This window comes from Rhamphochromis longiceps, linkage group LG16, assembly GCF_057381845.1.
Source record: "Rhamphochromis longiceps isolate RC_006_pf linkage group LG16, R_longiceps_female_GT1.1, whole genome shotgun sequence".
Classification (NCBI taxonomy): Eukaryota; Metazoa; Chordata; class Actinopteri; order Cichliformes; family Cichlidae; genus Rhamphochromis; species Rhamphochromis longiceps.
The window spans coordinates 30,803,018-30,825,368 of NC_140572.1; the positions used below are offsets into that span (position 1 = coordinate 30,803,018).

General features: G+C 43.7%; 1 protein-coding gene across 1 annotated transcript; it reads right to left on the reverse strand.

Moving 5' to 3' along the window:
• Positions 1-16,407, reverse strand: LOC146651429 (ileal sodium/bile acid cotransporter-like). Its single transcript, XM_085385067.1, has 6 exons — positions 15,903-16,407; positions 15,326-15,444; positions 4,546-4,634; positions 3,934-4,109; positions 3,688-3,845; positions 1-543 (listed from the first exon to the last, which is right to left on the reverse strand). The coding sequence occupies exons 1-6, from the start codon at positions 16,298-16,300 to the stop codon at positions 353-355; spliced, it is 1,131 nt and encodes a 376-aa protein (XP_085241193.1). The 5' UTR covers positions 16,301-16,407; the 3' UTR covers positions 1-352.
• Between the last annotated feature and the right edge of the window lie 5,944 nt (positions 16,408-22,351).

Here is a 22,351-nt window from a genome sequence, read left to right on the forward strand (position 1 = left end):
ACAACAACAACAAAAAACCACCCTGTTTTCCACCACTGAAGCACTCATTAAGAGACACTAACAATGTACAGGCAAAGTGGTTCTAAATATTTACATATGAATAAAAGTAAATAACACATAATTCAGCAGTTGGTCCCCACCACGTTCCCACTTGAAGTTAGATACTGACTGTCCCGGGGAAGAAATTTGTGCAACCCTGTTCAGCTAAAACTTTTCCAAATGGTTTAGTGTGGTGCACATACAGCCTGCAGAGTGCATTGTGTCTTCACAGTAGAGTCTGAATGGTGTGTTCAGTGATGCAGTTGTTATTGCTCATACCAACAACCGAACATCTCTGGTTTTCAGGGCTGCATCACAGCTCAGTGCTTTTGTCAGTGCTTTTATCCTTCACATCCGTGTTGTTGCTCTCATCGCCCTCAAAGCCACCATTTTCCCGTGGGCGGTACTTTTGTTCTTCTAGATCAGGATTGTGACCTTCCAAGTACGGAGTGTCACTGTTTGCAGACGAACCGCCACCACAATACCTTTTGTAAAGCTGGAAGCCTGGACAGGAAACAAACCATAGATTCAGAACCAGTGAGCAAACACCTTTGGACAAAACCTTTAAAAGTGGAATAAACAGGACTTCAGTGACAAAGCATCTATGCAAGATGCCATAACAAGACAATTTGAAGCATCCTACGTCTTCTTTTCTGTTCAGTTTCAAAATTAGTAAGCATCTATGATAATCTGTAAACCACTGTTCTCAAATGTTTGGTGCCCAGGACTGAAAGAAAAGTGAAAATTTCAAGGTATTCTGCAGAAGACGGCCTCCATATCATTTTCAACAATGTGAACTCTAACTTCCATCAATCCCCTCACTCCACATTTTCACACATTAAAACCTATGTTTATTCAAGGCTATTCTCACCTCTGTGACATTAAGTAGCCCCATCTTCTCAAACACACAGGCATTGCTAATTTAAGCAAAGTCTTTCCTTCCGATGTGTTCCGATTTGCACTGGGGTATGGCATTAGTGAGATTGTGTTAGGTCCATCTCATCACTGGTAAATGTGCAGGATTACTATTTTTAGGGGGTTTGTTTTAACCCAAACCAAAGTCTTTCTCTCTAAATTACTTAAAATACTTGTAATTACCTAAACCCAACACAGAACCTTTTGGTTTGCAAACTAAAGAGAGTAGAATTGAAAGGAAAAGTGAGGGATGAAAAATAACAGCAAATAAAACATCCCACTAAACAAAAAAACTCCTGGGTGACATAAAAACTCATGAAGATGTTGCACTTAAAATTGTTCATAGATGTTAGAGCATCAGTGCATCAGTGCTAAAGACACAGACACACAACGCCCCGCCATTGATGCTGCAGGTCAGCCAGCTGGCTGCTCAGTTGCCTCAGTGACACGCTTGCACCTGGCTGCGTGGCTGCGTTTCATTACAGCTTCGCTCAGTTTCATCTGGGACAGAGACTGCGTTTCCAGACGATATTACATTTGTTGGGCACGATGGCATCTATGATCACTGTAGTGCCACTTAGACTGGTAAAGATGAGAGTGTTTCAATGCTGGACTCTCTCTCACCACCTGTGTGCATCGCGTCACCTCTGGAGGAGGCTGATGGTAACCGCATCGTGCATGCTAGTTCTCTATCCCTGGACGGAGCCCAGGCTACTGCATCAGGGCTCTCAGATGGGAGGGTGTTGTTTTGCAAGGTGGTGTCCACAGATGCTTCCCTAAGGGGGTGGGGAGCGCTGTGCGAGGGTGCATCAGTGAGAGGGATCTGGTCCGCAGCCCTGCGTGATCTTCACATCAACCACTTAGAGCTGTTAGCAGTGTTCTTAGCTCTCAAACATTTCCGTCCAGTCCTGGAGGGCCAGCATGTCTTATACAGGAAGGACAATTCAACAATAGTCTCTTACATAAACAGTCAGGGAGGGACACCCTCCCTTCCCCTATTAAAGCTGTCTCGCTCTCTGCTGTTATGGTGCAGTGTTCATTTCCCCCAAAGGGGGGTACTCTGGTGAAGGAATGGAGGTTGCACCCTTTGATAGTGGCTCAGATTTGGGATCTGTTTGGCAATGCACAGGTAGATCTTTTTTTGCCTCCAGGGTAAATATTCACTGCCCCCTGTTCTTCTCAATAATCGTTCACAATGCAACCTTGGGCATGGACGCGCTAGCGCACCAATGGCCAGTCATGCTCCTGTATGCATTTCCCCCAGTGGAAATGATATCTCCAATTTTAGAGAGATTGCGTCGGCAGTCTCTCTGACTGATTGTAGTGGCCCCTTGGTGGCCCACAGGGTCTTGGTATTCAGAGATAATCAGCCTGCTAGCAGTGAGTCCTTGGCAACTTAGTCAACTTAGCCTCCGCAGGGACCTCTTCTTTCAGGTGGGAGGAGAAATAATTCATTTGCGCCCGGATCTGTGGCGTCTTCATGCTTACCTGCTGAGAGGTCAAACTTGATTGCTAAGGGTCTGCTACCTAGTGTGATAGTGACAATTCAGAACACTACGGCCTCATCCACTAGAGGCTTGTACTGTTAGAAATGGCGAGCCTTCGAGCAATGATGCCAGGACCGCCACACTGTCCCATTCCAGTGCTCTTTTGTGAATGTTTTGAAATTCCTGCAGGAGCTGCTGGATGAGGTCCTTTCATTTTCAACGATTAAGGTTTATTTAGCAGCTATATCTGCTTGTCATTTTGGCTTTGACGGGGTGACACCAGGTGCACATCCCCTCACCATACCTTTTCTGAAAAGGGTTTGTTGGCTGAGACCTGTGCTTAAGTCCAGTGTCCCTGCTTGGGACTTTTCTTTAGTGCTGGAGGCATATGTAGCCCCTCTTTTGAACCCATTGAGTCTGTGGATATGAAATTTCTCTCATATAAGACTGCATCAGTTCTCACTTTGGCTTCAGCAAAGTAAGTGGGTGACCTACATGCGTTGCAGTGCATCCCTCTTGCACAGTTCTCTCCTGATGGCCATAAGGTCGTATTGCGTCCAAATGCTGCCTATTTTCCCAAGGTCAAGCCTGCATCTTATAACTGAATGGAGTTTGAGTTGCTGAGCTTTTGCTTCCCTCCTTTTGCATCTGAGGAGCAGAGGAGGATGCATTCTCTTTGTCCAGTGTGTGTGCTACGTACCCACATTGAGAGCACTCAGAATGTGTGTTTATGTTACCAGCTGTATGTTTACACAGAGCTCTACCTCTGGCTGGATTGGTGAAGCAGACAAAGGCTGTCCCACTGGATTATAGAAGCAAGCTCACTGGCGTACAGCACCAAAGGTCTTGCTTTGCCCCAGGGAGTGAGAGCTCATTCCATCAGGGAATGGCAGCTCCTTTGGCCCTTTTTAAAGGGGTACCTGTAGCTGATATTTGTGTGGCAGCTAGTTGGGCATCACCGCTGCTGTCATAGGTGTCATGATACTTGATCTCTGACACAGATAAACCACCAGAGAAGCATGAAGCATGCTGCAACTCTATTACTGGTTAAACTTGGGTTAAATATTTAATCCTTATATGGCACAGCACCTGGCTCAATCTGTTGACTCAACACAGCAAAAAAACATCACAATGGACGAAAAGAAGGAAAATAAGGAAGCTGCATTCACTGACCAAGAACTAAAAAAAAGTCAAGCGATGCAGGAGAAAATGGCCAATGTATGTGTTGTTTGTTTTAAGGTCTTACATCCCACAAAGACGAGTGCTGACACGAGCTGGAAGATGCTGTATATGAGGGGGAAGACAAACATGATTTCCAGCTCCTCTGGGCTGAAGGACAGCTGGACGATAGTGCTGCACAACTGGGCATTCTGGAAACCTGTCTCCAGTGCAATGGTTCGACATCTGAACAAATAAAGGAACAATGACGAACCTCATCAATAAGTCAAATTTTAAATGTAGCTGTGTCAGAAACATTTTGCTGTCACCTCACCTGTACCAGGGTTGACCCACAAAGCGAGCCAGGAAGAACCCAAGGCTCAATCCAATAAAGGGGTAGATGGTGCCAATTATCCACAGGGAGGGAGCAATGGTCCAGGACGACTGGTAGAGGACTCCTCCAACCACAGCTATAACAATAATGAGAACCAAGCCAACAATGGATCCAACCTGTGCACAACATAAACACTCCATTAAAACCCAGTCCAGGTGATTTAACTGGTTCGGCACTGTAAAATGGAAATATCACATCCCCCCAGTATGTATGATGGAAATGCTATTTCTAAAAAGAAACATGTCACAGAGGCACAAGATGTTATAAGTGAAAACATTAAACCTGTAGCATTATATTCAATAAACTGCAGAGCAGGGGTGTCAAACTCCAGGCCTAGAGGGCCGGTGTCCTGCAGGTTTAAGATATCTCCCTGGGTCTACACATCTGATTCAAATGATTAGTTCATTACCAGGCCTCTGGAGAACTTCAAGAAATGTTGAGGTCATTTAGCCATTTAAATCAGCTGTGTTGGATCAAGGAAACATCTAAAGCCTACAGGACACCGGCCCTCGTGGCCTGGAGTTTGACACCTGTGCTGTAGAGTATTCCTACCTTCAGAATCTTTTTTGCCATCTCAGGCCACCTGCGCTTTACGTACATTCCCACAGCAATCGGGATGATTAGGGCTGCCAGAGTGATACCTGATGATGCAAAATAGTAGATTGTGTCTGTGAAGGTACTCAGTCATCCAGGTCATCGTAGTCAAATGAGCTTGCAAAGAAAAGCGTCTGGACTTCTTTAAGTTACTTGAAGACATTTCACCTCTCATCCGACAAGCTTCTTCAGTTCTAAGGTCAAATGGTGGGGAGTCCCAGATATAAACCCAGTGGGAGTATCCCCCCTGTGGGGATGAATAGAAAAGTATTTGACCAGCATAATATAATCTGCAGTATGATCATTGCTTTAACAATGTAACAGATAGCTTTAAGATGGCCTTAAGATGTTTATGATGATGTTAACTTTGTATTCCAGGTGCAGTTATAACTATTTTATACATATTGCATATCTGTGCTTGTTTGAGTTGATGTTCAGGTTCATTAATGGTTTTGAGCTTCATCTAGTGAGAGTGTCTAGGTGATACATGCTGAGGGAAAACTAGAACATAGAAGGAATTGCAATACATGCTTACAAAACACTTATATCAGGTCATTTTATATTAAGGTTTTAGTAGAGGTTCTTGGTTAAAACATTTATTTAGTAGAAGACATACACATAGTCTCAGTGAGCCTCTGTCCTGGTGAAAGGTCAGAAGTGCAACAGGTGAATTGAGAAAGAGCATTTGAGGACGAGACACAGACAGTAGGAGGTGAAGAGGTGACACAAAGAGCATGTGAGGTCAACACGTACACACACATTAGTTAAGACTTATTTAGAGGAGAGATCAGTTATGTCTAGACAAGAAAGAGGAACAATTCATTTTAAGATAAGAACGGAAAGTACCAAGCCATGAAAATAGAAGATGATTTTCTGGGTGAAAAGTCATGATGATGTTGATCTGATCTATGTATAAAATGTACCGGTGACGCATGAAGGGGCGTCAGTAAACAAACCCTGATGTTATAAAATAATTGTTTGTGCCTTAGTAAGTCGAAGATCAATTGCTGTTTTCAGTGATCTTCCCACGTGTGAATTAAAATCTTCGTTTGACTTCACCCGGCCGGACCAGTGTGGTTATTTTTCGATCACCTCTTGTACCCTTCCTCAATTCTTGAATCTTAACATTTGGGGGCTTCGTCCGGTGGTTGAGTAAGGGAGAAAAGTGGAGGTGTGAGCGGTGGTCCGAGGTGGTCTGACGGGCAGACATGAATTCCAGTGGTCGAAGTGAGTGGGCATAAGCCGGCTTATCCAAAAGGTAAGGCACTACCTGTTGAATTATTTCCAAAGTGTGCCAAATTGGAAATGATAAAACTTAAGTCTACTCACTGAAGTTACTGGTGGATGTCTGTTTTGATTTTGATGAGAATCTCATGACAGTACTGAGGATTTAAAGCAGTTGGACTGCTGGAAAGGATTTAATGCGGTTGGACCGCGGGAAGCAGTTGGACTGCTGGAAATGATTTTAGTAGGTTAGGGAATTTGGTTATTTTTTGGTTATAAGGTTGGACCTGCTTCAGTCTTACACTTTGTTGGGTGTTTTACTGTTGTTCCAAAGTATTATAAATTACTCAAGAACGCCAGTTGGACTGGTAGGAAGCGCAGTTCTCGGAGGTAATGCTCCCTCCTGGCCGAGGACGCTTGGCCCTGATCTATCGGCGAATAGGGTTAGTACGGTCGGCAACCGGGGAGAACTTGGGAACCTCCAAAATAGCTAGTGGTTGGACCACTTTACCGTTTGGAACGGTATCTGCGCTTTTTTGGGCAGCAAAGGTTGGACCTTGGGTGTTGGACACTCTTAAATTGAGTTAGGGATTTTAGAAATGAGGCCAGAAACAGTTAAAGTCTTGATACTGGTTAATTGGTCGCAAAAAACTCAGGGAGTTTATCGGTTAGACTGTTATGTTAAATTTGTCGAAATTTGATAGGTGTTAAAAGGTTTAAAATCTGTGCAGTTGTAAATATAAGACGTCTCTGTAAAAAAAAAAAAAAGATCTCTGTGGGTCGAGTCAGCAATGCACTGACTGCCTGCAGCTATTCTTAGATGAAGAGTGTGTGTGCATGCAAATGAGGCAGCTGATGCAGAGCGCATGAGAGGACTATGCTTTCGGTTTTGTGTGTCATTCAGCTCTATAACTATTGTTTGCAAATGTGGATAAATGTCTGCGATTAAAATGCTGGCTTAGTATATAATAACATTGTAAATATATGAATGGTGACAGCGTCAAAATAGAATATAAGAATTGTTTGTGTTTAAAACCAACGTTTAGGTAAGAAGATTTAAGGTGGATTTGAAGGCATAAACACAAAATAAAAGGGTTACAGTCTGCAAGTGTTGTTAATTCATGAGCTGACTGGATGCAGAGTAAGTGGAGTGGTCATCCTGAGAGGATTGAATGATGCTCTAACTCTGTGGTCAAGTCAGACATAGGCTTTAAGCAACCATGAGCCACTAATAAGCGTGACAGATTAATGAGTATGTGTAAATTGAACTTGTTAAATAGCCTTAATAGAAGTAACTCAATGAACACGCAATAAAGTGGACTTTTTAGGGGTAGTTTACCACTGATACCATAAAAAGCAACTCAATTAGTAGTTCAATAACAAAGTTTAAAGATAACCTTTGTTATTTGATAAGAGAGAGAAAAATTCAGGTTACATATAGTAAATAAATAAGGGAATGTTAATCTCTGCGTCATTTCACACTGAAATTTCAATTGTAGGGGATCATTTGGAGGTGAATTGTGTAGGACACGGGGAGACAGAAGAATCTCCCCATGAGTTTTCGGTGTGCATAGAAATTGAGGAGGCTGAACTGGAAGCCTGCCTGGGTCGTTGTTTTTGTTTATTTGAGGGTCTGCTGGAAATTTGTGAGAACGACCACCTTGATATGTGGGAGCCTTCTCGGGCAGCGATTTTTTGTTAAACCTGTGGCAGGCTGTGCAAAATGGAGAAAGCTTTGACATAATGACATAAAGGTGATTTCTTGGTTTTAGATTTATTAGTACGGGACAAGTTGAGGGACCCTTGAGGGTGTGTTGCTGTAAAGTATATAAGGGACGCGCAGCGCCGTTAATGGGTTTAAAATAAATGAAAAAACGAAAAAACACTAATCCGAGGAACTATTGGAGAGGTAAGTATACGGAGGTGAGCGCGTTGCGCATAAGGGTTGCTGGTGTCATATATTAACACTGTGAGGGCGAATAATTTTGATTGAGTGTCAACGCTTGAGAACGCGAGGACAGCGTCTAAAGTGCTGGGTTAAACTTTGTGTGTCACCGAGCAGGGGAAGAGGAGCCAGTGGTTGCGAGAACAGCGAGACGAAGACTGAAACCGAAAGTTAAGCGTGTCTGGGTGACCTAGACCTAGAAGGTGGAGTCGACCAACGCCATTGGAAGAGGTAAGTCTGTGTTTCAGAGAATGGCTGACAGCTCGGGTGCGACACCTAGTGGGAAAAGGGGATGCAAACCTCTGAAGGACCAGCTTGAACAGCTTAAGAAAGCTATTCGTTTGGCTTCCCCAGGAGCATTAAAATCAGCAGAGAAAGAGTGCCAAGCGATGGAGGTTGAGGTAAGCAAACTTATTACATCCCAACAGAAAGGGCTGGGTGATAAAATACCTCTGAGCTTGGTGTTAAAAACTGAAGGAGAAGTGTACGGACAAATGCATGAGGCCCTACGTGCGTCCATAGAGGCATTAACGGCATTGGAGGTTATAAAGCAGAGAGTAATGCAGGGAGGGCCAGAAGAGGAGAATGAAGACCGTGCGACGTCATCAGAAGAAGAAGACGATGAGGAGGACGAAGATGGAGGAGCTGAACCCCAACCAAGTACAAGCCTAATTTTGAGGAAAAGAAGTGTGAAGAGAGACCAAGCACAGAGACAGCCCATATTTAGGAGCTCAAAGGGAAAAGGAAAGTTGAGGAAGAGTAGAAAAGTGAGTTTTGAACAAGGAGCTCCTGACCCTGGTTTAAATCTGCCTCTAATAGCAGGTCCAAAGAACGGACCAGTTTATCGCGCCTATAAGGTGAGAGATTTGGAAGCATTGGTTAAACAACTTCCACCAATAACCAAGGGAGAACATTGGGAAGGAGAAGAATTAGCGCTGGGCGATTTTCGCGCTTTGGCCGGACGTTGTATGCTGGGTGGTGGGTTAGCAGATGTAGAGCAGATAGCTCAAACAACCAGATATGCAAATGACCTGCAATACCATGAGGTGCAGGGTGACTTAGCAGATGCAGTTCGGGAGAAGTACCCAACTCCTAACTCTGGAGCCATTCCAAAAATTATTTGGGATCCCAAAAACACACCCAGAGAGTGTTTAGCTAAAGCAAAGGAACAATGGTTGTTAGAAACAGGAATACATCCGGGGAAGGAGGGTGAAAGTAGAGCGTGGTTTCGTTCGGCAGTGCTGGCAGGGCTGCCCAACCAGGTTGCAGTTGACTTGGAAAAGAACCCAGATTTTGCCGTTGCAGACTCGGTGCAGTGGGAGAGACATGTGACCCACAGACTTCAGCAGGAACAGGATTTGACGAACAAACAAAAGAAAGAGTTAGATGAAGTACAGGCGCAGCTGCTTAGGCTGCAGCTGGGTGAGGCTCGCGAAAAATATAATGCGAAGAAAAAAGAACCGAAAGAACTAAATAAGACTATAATGGTGGCAAGGCCTCAGCCCGATCCTGTGCCTGACTGGCCAAATCAGGATCCAGGTCTCTACCCTGACGATCGTTGGCCCGGCAATGCACCAAGGCAGCGTCAACCAGTGGGGAATTGGGGGACCGGTGGACCGAAGAGAGGGCGTGGTGGATCCGTGAGGGGAGGACAAAGGGCTCGGAATCCGGGGAATCCTGGCAGTGTGTCTTGGACTGCGTGTCTGAGATGTGGAGCAGAAGGACACTGGGCCCGAGACTGCCCTGAACCGCCGCAGAACTATCAGGGGCGAGGCTATCGATCCCAGGCACGAGGAGGCCCAAGACAAAGAGCTGCTTACAGGGGAGCACATCAAGCTCCAAACCCGAATGCAGCACCAGTCGCCCAGTACCCAGTAGCTGACTGGGGCTGGGAGGGGGAGCAATATTGACGGAGCCCGGAGAGACCGAACAGCATGGGGGCGGCAGAACCCATGCTGTCAATGACCGTGGAAGGCACTGAATTGCCCTTCCTGGTGGATACTGGAGCAACATACTCAACACTGAAAGACACACCAGACAGTGCAACACTCTCCTGTCACACAGTTAATGTGGTAGGCTTTTCCGGGATTCCAATGACACTGCCATTGACAGATCCAGCATTGACACAGCTGGGAAAACAGACTTTGAAACACCAATATGTGGTGTCCTCACAGGTGCCTGCAAATCTCATGGGCAGGGACCTGCTTGTGAAACTGGGAGCCACAATCATGTGCTCACCAGATGGACTGATTGTTACTCTGCCTGGAGGAAAAGAATTCCCGTGTCTGGGATCACCTTCAAAGACTCAATATCTAGTCCAGAACTCTGAACAACCCACTGCCGAAATCTACTGGGGGAGGCTGGTGGAAGAAGGCATTCTGAGACATTATCAGCTATGGAGACCCTGGATGATGAGCCTGGCCGTCTACTCCCCTCCGCGAGATCCTTTCCACGTTACACTCTTTTATGATAGGGAAGATAACGATATCTATCGGGAACAGTTCCAGTCTGATCTTGAGGGACAGACGTGGAATGTGCAAACACATAACATTTATGTTGGACCAGAAGGTGTGGCCGCGGCTGTGAAATTTACTGATGAACAACTGCCTTGGTACAATGTGGGAGAGGATTCAGCCCCTCACATTACATTGGCGGTCCACGAGGGTCATGGGCCAAGAGATCTGGGACCGATGGTCAAGCGGGCGCTGGACAACGCATGCTGGCAAACCACCCAAATTCCAAATGTCTGGTCTGCACCAAAATGTAAAATATATCGCATAACTTGTTTGTCCAACGATGCAGTGATCTTAGAACATAAAGAAATCTCCAGAATACATGGCAGGGAAAGAATGGATCATCCTGATGCAGTAGCTGAGCTCTCAAAATTGCCTGATACTTTGTGGTCTGCAGGGCCCACAGATGTAGGTTTAGCTAACTGTTCGCCTGTCCTGTTCCAGCTGGGGTCTGACATACCAATTAACAGACCACAATATAAGCACAAAACTGAAGCAGAAGAAGGTATAGCTGAAACCATTGAAGGGCTGTGGAAAGCAGGAGTGCTTGAGCCCTCATGGTCATTTTGGAACACACCTATTTTGCCAGTGGGAAAACATGGGACAGGGAAGTACCGTATGGCACATGATTTGAGAGCAATAAATGCCATACTGAGGACTGACACTGTGCCTGTACCAAATCCCTACACAGCTCTGACCGAAATTACTGGGGACCAAAAGTGGTTCACATGTATTGACCTAGCGAATGCATTCTTTTGTCTCCCACTGCACGAGTCACTCAGAGACATTTTCTCTTTCACATACAGAGGCCGGAAATTTAGGTACACACGCCTACCACAAGGCTTTGCACTCTCACCAGGAATTTTCAATCAGGTGTTGAAAGAGGCATTGTCCCCATGTCAACTGCCAGAGGGCTGTACATTAATACAGTATGTTGATGATCTTCTTATTGCAGCCCCGTCAGCAGCGGCCTGTACGGCGGCATCGCTCGTGGTGTTGAACAGATTGGCGGAGTGTGGCTTCAAAGTGAGCAAAGAAAAACTGGAGTTGGTCCGGCCAGAGGTAACATTCCTGGGCCGGGTGATCGCACACAGATCAGTGGGGTTAATGAACACACACAGAGACCAAATTCTGACACATCCAAAACCAAGAACTGTGAAGGAGTTGCTTTCCTTTCTTGGCTTGACAGGTTACAGCAGGCAGTTCATTCCGAACTATGCGGGTAAAACTGCCCCTTTAAGGGACCTGATCAAGAAAGTTGGTGTCCGAAATCTGAAGGCTGAGTTGCCTTGGACGCCGGACACAGAGACAGCGTTCATTTCGCTAAAACAGGATTTGTCAAGAGCCACAGATCTGGCCACACCTAACTATGATGAGGCATTTTATCTTGATGTTTCAGAAACAAAGGGAGTTATGAATGGTGTGTTGTTTCAGAAAAAAGGGGGAGGTAGGGATGTACTTATGTATGTTAGCATAAGATTAAATTCAACAGAAGCAAGGCATCCCACATGCACACAACACGCAGCAGGAGTAGCAAAGATAATTCAGAAAACAGCACACATAGTGAGGGAACACCCACTGAAAGTGCTTACCACACACAGTGTAGTGGCCTATGTGAACTCACAGGTATTCACAATGACTCCACTGACGCAACAAAGGTTGAGCAAAATTTTAGAGGCGCCAAATTTGATATTCACACATGAAGGAATAAATATGGCAGACCTAATGGGGTCAGGAGAACCACATGACTGTATTAAGAAAGCCCAGGTTGAAGGAAAAATCAGGGAAGACCTAAAGGCAGAGCCCATACTTGGAGCTGAGGATTGGTTCACAGATGGATGCTGCCACAGAGATGAAGAAGGATTGAAAGCGGGCTATGCAGTAGTCTGTAGAGTAGGAACTGAGTTTCAGGTGAAAGAAGCAGGAAAAATCGAGGGACAACAGTCGGCCCAGAGAGCTGAAGTGATAGCCCTAACTCGAGCCCTGAGGTTGGCTAAAAACATGAGAGTGAACATCTACACTGACTCAGCATATGCGTTTGGAGCAGCTCATGTGGAACTGGCTCAGTGGAAGAGAGCCGGGTTTAGAACGGCCACTAATGCACCCATCTGTCACAAAAAAGAAATGGAGGAACTGGAAAAGGCCCTGGAGGACCCAGACGAGGTAAGTATTATAAAATGCAAAGGCCACTCACAAGCAGACAGTATGGTGGCAAAAGGAAATCAGAAAGCTGATGAAGCCGCAAAGGAAGCAGCGGGCTACAAAGGACAGAGACAAATGGTGCAGGTAACCCCAGAAGAGGAGGTTAGCACTAACAGCATGGAAGAAGTTAGACAGGCTCAGGAGGAGACATCCCCAGAGGAAAAGGGGGTGTGGGAAAACAAAGGAGCCTGGCAAGATGGCGGTTTGTGGAGGGGGCCAGATGGGCGTCCCGCTTTAACGGCCAAAATGGCGGAACAAAAGGTGAATGAGGCTCACGGGCTTGGTCACGTGGGAGTGAAACAGATGGAGAGAAATTTGTGCCGATGGTGGCATCCTGATTTGAGAAGGATGATACTAGAAAAGGCCAGAACGTGCCTAATTTGTGGGGCACACAACCCAAAGCCAGCAGTAAAACCTGAAGCTGGTAAGTTTCTCATGCCAGAAAGGCCAGGAGAAGAGGTCGTGATTGATTATACCGACATGATTGATACAGGCCCAGGTGGGGTGAGGTATTTGTTGGTGTGTGTGGATGGTCTGACTGGATGGCCCGAAGCATGGGCGACCAAACGTGAAGACGCGAAAAGTGTGATTAAGTGCTTAATCAATCATTACATTCCAAGGCATGGGTTTCCCAAGAGAATTAGATCAGACAATGGTACTCACTTCAAGAGCAAAGATTTGCAAGAGGTAGAGAGGATGTTGGGAGTGCAACATAAGTTCGGGACGGTTTATCATCCTCAATCTCAAGGAAAGGTAGAGAGGATGAACCTAAATTTGAAAAACAAGTTGGCTAAAATCTGTGCGCAGACAGGGCTAAATTGGGTCGCAGCCCTGCCCATTGCTCTGATGACCATAAGATGTTCTGTTAACCAATCCACAGGTTTCACCCCTTATGAGCTGCTGACTGGGAGACAGTTTCCAGCACCCTGGACAGTGGTCCCGGTGGAGCAGCCCAGGACAAGCAACAGGTCTCATGTAGAATATTTTAATGAGTTGAAGGCTCTTGTGTCCAGCTTTACAAAACAGGTCACTTGTGAGAGACCCACGGGGAACGGAGAGGTCCCGGACGCAAAGGCAGTGGACCCTGGGGCGGTGGCCCCTATGTCCATGATGCCGATGATGGATCTGGAAGTAGTCGAGTGGACTGAGGAGTGAACAACAACCTATGTATCGACCTCTGGTGTGCCAGAGGTCGAAAGGGGGATTGTGGGGATGAATAGAAAAGTATTTGACCAGCATAATATAATCTGCAGTATGATCATTGCTTTAACAATGTAACAGATAGCTTTAAGATGGCCTTAAGATGTTTATGATGATGTTAACTTTGTATTCCAGGTGCAGTTATAACTATTTTATACATATTGCATATCTGTGCTTGTTTGAGTTGATGTTCAGGTTCATTAATGGTTTTGAGCTTCATCTAGTGAGAGTGTCTAGGTGATACATGCTGAGGGAAAACTAGAACATAGAAGGAATTGCAATACATGCTTACAAAACACTTATATCAGGTCATTTTATATTAAGGTTTTAGTAGAGGTTCTTGGTTAAAACATTTATTTAGTAGAAGACATACACATAGTCTCAGTGAGCCTCTGTCCTGGTGAAAGGTCAGAAGTGCAACAGGTGAATTGAGAAAGAGCATTTGAGGACGAGACACAGACAGTAGGAGGTGAAGAGGTGACACAAAGAGCATGTGAGGTCAACACGTACACACACATTAGTTAAGACTTATTTAGAGGAGAGATCAGTTATGTCTAGACAAGAAAGAGGAACAATTCATTTTAAGATAAGAACGGAAAGTACCAAGCCATGAAAATAGAAGATGATTTTCTGGGTGAAAAGTCATGATGATGTTGATCTGATCTATGTATAAAATGTACCGGTGACGCATGAAGGGGCGTCAGTAAACAAACCCTGATGTTATAAAATAATTGTTTGTGCCTTAGTAAGTCGAAGATCAATTGCTGTTTTCAGTGATCTTCCCACGTGTGAATTAAAATCTTCGTTTGACTTCACCCGGCCGGACCAGTGTGGTTATTTTTCGATCACCTCTTGTACCCTTCCTCAATTCTTGAATCTTAACACCCCACAGAGGGACAAAAGGACCCCCTGATGATCCTCTAATCGCCTGAGCCAAGGTGTGAAACTGGTTGTGGGTCCCAATCACCCAGTTTCACAACTTGTAACTTTTTTCACTAGACTGCTTCATTAGTCTGCACTACTTCTTCAAAAAAGCAACAAGTTAAACAGAATGTGAACATTATCAGACATGGAAAAATAATGTTCAGTCTAAGTTAAAAAAACAAAATCCAGAAACTTGTGAACAGAGATGAAAAATATATCATTTAAATGAGAGTTTAATACTATTCACTAATGGTGGCTGCAGTGAGCCTGCTTTTGATAGCAGAGCTTTGGCGGGGCGTGGTCTGCGGGGCAGGTGAACATACCTGAGCGCCATCCGCAAACACACCTCACCAGCTTAAAACAGAATGAACTAGGTACTGTTGATGTGTGTAGGCTGTAGCCAAAAAGCTGCAGCCGCATGTGTAAGTCGACAGCCGACAGACTTGCACACGCGGCTGCAGCTTTTCAGGGGATGCAGTGGATGTGCATATTATTAACCTAGCTGCCACAAATGTCTTTGTTCCACCATAAAAGTGATTCTGATGTTAGTTCCGCATAACCTTTCTGCCAGGTAACTTGTGCCCCACCAGTGGGGTGCTCCACACACTTTGAGAACCACTGCCTTAGAGGCAGGAACAGCATTCACAGTTACATCCTGATAATACACATTCTTAAAGGCACATGTTTGAAATTCTTACAGGTGTTTCAGTTCTGCGAGAGCTTTCCTTACCGATACTGTCATACGGGATCTTGATGGTGTCACTGGATGTCCATACACTGGTGTAGATTAAAAGACAGAGAGGCATCATCCCCAAGGCCAGGAGAGAGGAGCAGGTTGTCATACTGATACTGAGGAGCGAAGGATTTGGACACTGATGAGTTTTCTGCATTTGTCCCTAGCTGTGCTTATACACACTAACACAATTTGTTTTATTTAAATAGTGCATTAACATTGAATAAATGTAAATAAAACTCTAGACCAATAAAAACTTGTAATACATTAATTCTGTTGTTCTCCTGCCAGGTAGCTACACAACAAGAAAGTCTTCCTTAAAATAGCTTAAGAGTGTTCTGGGATCCAAAAAACATGAAAATGTTCTATTTAGTTTACATACACAAGAGAAACAAATAGTTATCATAGAGTAAACATAGTGGTCCTCTAAGAGCAGCACTTGGTGATAGTAGGGAAAAAAGAAGGTTCCTTTTTTAACAGGGAGAAACCACCAGCTGAAAAAGGCTCAGAGAAGTCTGCTCTTTAACATAAAGGGAAAAAGAAAAAATAGCAATGAACCTGCCCAAGGTCTCACCTGAGGTCCATGTCTCCTTCCAACCAGTAGCAGATGATGTTGGAGTTTGAGCCACCTGGACAGCAGCCCATGATGATGATGACCACTGCCTGCACAGCCTGGACCCCAAAAGCCAGTGACAAGGCAAAAGCTGTGAAAGGCATAATGCCAAACTGGCAGAGGAAGCCAATGATAATGCCCCATGGCTTCTTAATGTGGCCCCACAGCTTTGCAGCTTCCACTGTGCAGCCCATGGAGAACATGACCATTGCGAGCATGATGGTGAGCACCGTGCTCATCACTACACTCAGGGTGGCATTGAAGTTACTGGGAGGAACAAGGCAGTCTGTGCCCGAGCAGGCTGTGGCAGCATTGTCACAGATAGCTGGCAGCATGGTGGTTGGCTTCAGCATGGACATTGTTGTGGCAGAAGAAGAATATCAGCAGATCCTTAAAACTTGCACACACTTTGGGGCTAGGGTCCTTGAAATGAGACGAGTCCAGTTTCTCCCCCTGTCCAGGAAAATGGACCTGACAAAGAGAAGGAGTGAGCTTGGATCACTGCCCTTTATGCCCACGGTTCCAAAGCCAAATAAAATTTGCCCGAAAGATAAAAAATTAACCAATAGTCTATGTTTTATGGGGTCAGCGTTCAAAACACATGCATATAAAAAAGAAAATCCCAATGAAATATGAAATGCCATTGGACCTTGGCTCCATTTTTTATAGCCACGTGGGTTTTAAATTTTTATTGGACTCTCATGTCATCAAGCATCATCATGCAGGAAAAGCCACAGAGCACATGTTCTTTGCACAGTTCCCATAACATTCCCAATATAAAGGCATGCAGCTTACACAATCATAAAAGAAAGTGTAGAAATATTTTTTGCATTGATAGGAAAAGAGCACATAAATTGGGGGTGGGGGGTGGGCTAGAGGTGATTTGTCTGTGGTGTCATTCATTTTTGCATTTTGATTTTACATTTTTTTTATGTGCCATAGGTCTAATTATATAGAGAATCAAGATGCTGTAAAACAATAAAACATGAAAGGATGAAAATGTTTACGGGCACTTCATGTCAATATACCAGGTGTGGAAACAATAAAAAGTCAAAGTGTCCTGATAGAAATTTAAGGGCTATCACAAGGATAGTACCAGCATCATCAACATAAAAACAGTTTACCTAATAAAAGAAGAAAAGAAATCTGCCACATGAGCATGTTTAAACCCACCAGGAGATCCCTGGGCTGTTCTCTAATTGGTGGCTTTATTTTCCAGATATATTTTATTGCCTTCCTAACTGACTTTATGCAACTTTGCAGTCTGGGTCGTTGTGTCCTTGGGCAAGACACTTCACCTACCGCCTACTGGTGATGGCCAAAGGGTCCGATGGGGCGATATGGCAGCCTTGCTTCTGTCAGTCTGCCCCAGGGCAGCTGTGGCTACAACTGTAGCTTGCCTTCACCAGTGTATGAATGTGAGAGTGAAGGAATAGTGGTATTGTAAAGCGCTTTGAGGGTCCCGAAAAGCGCTATATAAATGCAATCCATTATTATTATTTTTCATCTATCATTTATTTTTCAGACTAGTTTATGTAATTTATGATTCTTTCACAGGGGTTTCCTTCATATTAATCAGATCATGTGTTGTTTCATTTTAGTAAAGTCTTCATTTTAAGCACTCACTATGTAATGTACTGTACATGAGACATCATGAGGTTAGAAACCTAAAACACACCAACGCAATACCTTTTTAAATCCTCTCTGGATGCCCATATCAGTCCATAATGGTCATGTCAATGTCTAACTTTCATTCTTGAACTGAACTGAATGTTTTACATATAAATATATTGCGGGTTATTGAGGAACTAAGCATTTCCATGCTAAATCCTGACATTAGTGCATCTCACTTTAACACATGAAGTGTCTGTCTGTCTGTGTGTTTGCTACTTTATCCACCAACTCCCTTAACACAGTTGAGCAACTGAACTTGGCACACAGGTACATTTTAGGCCCCTAAAGGCTCTTATCTACAGAGTGGATGCCACGTGGTTGCCAGGTCAAGACACTAAAATGATTTATGCACATATAACATCCTATTAAACAACATTGGTATTTTCATTTCATGGTAGTAAAATGTAATTTATATCCACAATAACTCATTTATGCATGACAGCAAAAGTAGGACCAAAGTAGTATGTTTTTGCGTTTTTGCACCACAACACCACCCCATCAGTTTAATTTAATCAAAATAAGACCATGTTTATATTTACAAATCTGATTAATAAATGTTTTATTTTAATCCCATCATGTTGCCTAAAACATGAGGACATTCCTACCTAGCAATGGGCTAAAATGATAAATAAAATTACAAAAAAATCCCGTCTTGCCCCTTCAGGCACTCTATCCTTCAAGCTTGGGTTCTCTACCACAGGCTAATGATATATGTAGTATAGCTACATCTATTGACCACCCTATGGGGAGTGTCCTATTTTGAACTCGTGACTTCCAGGCCATACAGATATTCTGTCATGGTCCTGCGGCCATGACTCAGTGACTTTGTGTTTGTGTTCCTTATTGTTATTATTCTCTTTATTATTCTTGGGCTGTTTTGGGATGGTTTGTGTTTTGGGATTTTAGATACTGGGTTTTGGGTTTGTGCTCCCTCTATTGGTCCCTGGTGTTAGTGTTCCCCTGTCTCGTCAGGTTAATCAGGTCCAGCTGTGTCTCCCACCTGTGTGTGATTTCCCAGTGTCTCTCTGTGTACTTATAGTGTGTGTTTGCCTCTGTTCCTCGTCGCGTCGTCTGTATTCATACCTTGTGAAATCCCCTGCGTGCTCTCCCTGCTGTTCTCCCTTCATGTTCAGGTTTGCCACTCCTTTGTGTAGTTGATCCCAGTTTAGTTCGTCCTTAGTTCTGTTTGCCATCTCCACTTTATGTCTGGTATTGTTAATAAATCACCCTTCACATCTGAATAAGTGCTGCATTTGAGTCCTCCTTCCACTCTTCACACGGCTGCTGCCCCGAACCGTGACATATTCCTGTATACTATGCCGATCAGTTCGTTATAGCCAGGGGTGGACGTAACGAATTACAAATACTCACGTTACTGTAATTAAGTAGATTTTTTGGGTACTTGTACTTTTATGAGTAATTTTTCAAGTGTGTAATTTTACTCATACTTGAGTACAACTTACACCATGTAATCTGCTTGGCTACTTATAAAATCAAAAGTCGCTACTGAGTACACCCACAATTTGAATTAATATTCAAACCTTTCATCTGCATTTTTGCAGCCAATAACGCTGTGCAATAGCGACCGCGCCAATTTAAGGCGTAAGCAAAGAATAAACTCCGCTGCAGCAGCAGGCACAGGTGTCTAGAGGTGCTAAATGGTGGAGTATAAACTACTTTATAGACGGAAGATTTGGAGACAAAGAAGCCAAAATGAAGACAGAGGACCCTGCTCTTGCTCTTGACGAAGGCGGTCGCACTTTTCTCCTCTCCTCCTCCTCCTCTCCCTTATCTTCCCTGCTTAGCTTCTTATGTCCTTGTCTTGTCTTGTGTTTTTTTTTTTTTGTTTGTTTTTTTTCCCCACCATCCCCCCACCCCTTTACCCCTGTATGGCTCTCAACTTCATCACATTCGTGTATCCAAACAGCCCATATTTACACCCGTCTATACACAAGAATCAGCACAACATTCAAGAACTCTGATCAGAAGGGCCTAACCAAGGATAAATTCAGGGTAAACCCAGAGGAATTTACGTCATCTCTATATTCTGTCAAGTCCAAAGACGGTAATACTGAAAGAAATGGTCCCCAAATTTTTTTAAAGGTTCCGTATTTCCCTTTTACACTATGCGATATCTTCTCAGGTGTACAGTAGGATGCTAACTCATTAATCCAATATCTCAGTGTTGGAGAATTTTCAGATTTCCAATGTGTCAGAATACATTTTTTAACTGCAGTACTTGCAAGTAAAATAAAATATTTCTTGTGGTAATCCACGTTTATAGAATCTATGTCACCTAAAATCCATAGTTTTGGGTCCATTTCGACTTGGATCCCAATCACCCTTGAAATTATTTCAGTAGTCCGTCTCCAGAACTCCTCTATTACTGGGCAATTCCACAGCATATGAAGGAGATCACCATCTATCACCTTACATCTCAAACATTTGGGAGAGTAATTAATATCAATTTTATGTAATCTGTAAGGTGTATAATATGTCCTGTGGAATATATTAAATTGCATTTGTCTATGATTTGTGGAAATTAACATGGTCTGTGCCTGTTCCATTAGATGGTACCATTCTACCTCTTCATAAACATAGCCCAGATCTGCCTCCCATTTTCTTTTCAGAGCCGTTTTGTTGTAGTCAGGTAATTTTTCATTAATAATAGTGTATATTGAAGATGCTATTCCTTTTATTGACTTCCATGGTTTGGTGCAAAGATGCGTTTCAAAAGGACTTTCTTTGGGAATCTCAGGGAAAGTTCCTTTGGTTTTTTCTTTGATCCAGTCTCTTATTTGTAGAAATTTAAAAAAATTTTGGTCTGGAAGTTTAAATTTTTCCTTTAGTTGTTGGAAGTCAATAAATGTGTCATTATTGTATAGATCGTGTTTTTACTTACTTTTCCCTGGAACATTCTCTCACAGTCTGTTCTCTAAAACCTAAAAGAGGAATTATGGATTGGATCAACTGGTCACTAAATGCAATCGACACCCCTTTCTCAACGAGAAGTTTGAGCTTGGGTGAGCCTGAGTGCTGAATAGGGATGGGTACCGGTGTCCGGTGCCATGATGGCACCGGTTCTGACATAAACGGTAGTAACCAGACCGTGCTTTATTTCGGTGCTTTTTTTTCCTGAGCTGTGATACACTTCTAGCCAATCATTTTACGTTTCCGAGGATAGTAGGCGGGGCCAGGTACGTACGTTCTGTTAGAGCAGAGCTACAGATTAAAAATGTCCAAGGCGAAGCGGTCAAAAGTCTGCCTGTACTTCACAGCAAAATATGCAAACTCAGCAGCCTGCAACAAGTGCTTTAAGCTGATACTGTGATACTGTCAAAGGAGGTAACACCAAGAATCCGATTAAACAGCTGGCGACGCATAGCGTTTTTTTAAAAGCCGAGAAATGCGCCGTATTTGATAGCTTGCTGCCAGACCTCACACCGTGCACGTCGGGTGGGTTGCCAGTTATCGGACCCGGAGCAACATCCCCCAAAAACCCGAAGAATAGAGTCCTGGCCCCTAGCCCTGCCAGTGTAGCAGAAATGATGACGGATGATGATGTAGCAGCAGCCGTTCTTCTCTGCGTGAGTAGCTTCATGTTGTTCGTGTGTAATTTACGTTGAGTAGGCTAACCACGTTATTACATGAATGCATGTAAGGTGAACTAGCAAACATCATCATAGCTACATGCGGCTGTCTTCTTGTTTGATGGCAGATGCTCCCTTCACCCTGGCCAAAAAGGCTAAAATGACCAAAGAAAAAGTGGGAAACAGTTAAACATGAGAGGTTTTTGGACAAAGTTTGTGTTTTTTCCATTGATTAAGCACTGCTTCCAGCCAAGAGTGATGCCATATATGCCACATAGCTGCAGAAAAGGCACACATTGTTGTCTTTTTGGACTGGACGGACCTTAAGTCTTTCACCTCTTTAACTACTTGCAATGTTGTAGGAACACAGGTTGTGCTTCATGTATGATAAGCGGGCCTTGTAAGGTAGATGTAGAGAATGTGCACTAAAGGGCAAGCACTGTGGAATTCCCAGTACCAGTGTGGTCGTGAGTTTTTCTGACTGTCCTGTTAAGTGCTTCTACCGCTTTTCTTAACCACTGAGTACAACCTGTGTTGTTTTAGTTTATTAAAGTCTTTATCTCCTTCCTAATTCCCTTTATGCAACTTTGCCATTACCTATCATTTATCATCTATCATTTATTTTTCAGACTAGTTTATGTAATTCATGATTTCTTCACAGGGGTTTCCTTCAAATTAATCAGATCACGTGTTGTTTCATTTTATTAAAGTTTTCATTTTAAGCACTTGCTGTGTAGTGTACTGTACATGAGTCATCATGAGCTTAGAAACCTAAAACACATCAACGTGATACCTTTTTAAATCCTCTCTGGATGCCCATATCAGTCCATAATGGTGATACCAATATTTAACTTTCATTCTTGAACTAAATTAAATGTTTTACATATAAACATAATACAGATTCTTGAGGAAGTAAACATTTCCATGCTAAATCTGGTGCATCTCATATTAACACATGAAATGTCTATCTGTGTGTTTGCTGCTTTATCCACCAACTCCCTCTACACAATCAAGAGTTGAGCAACCAAACTTGGCACACAGGTACATTTTAGGCCTCTACAGGTTATTATCTATATGGTGGATTTACAAATCTGGTTAATGTTGCCTTCACCCTCCACATCTCCTTGAGTTCTTTTCTCAGCTCTT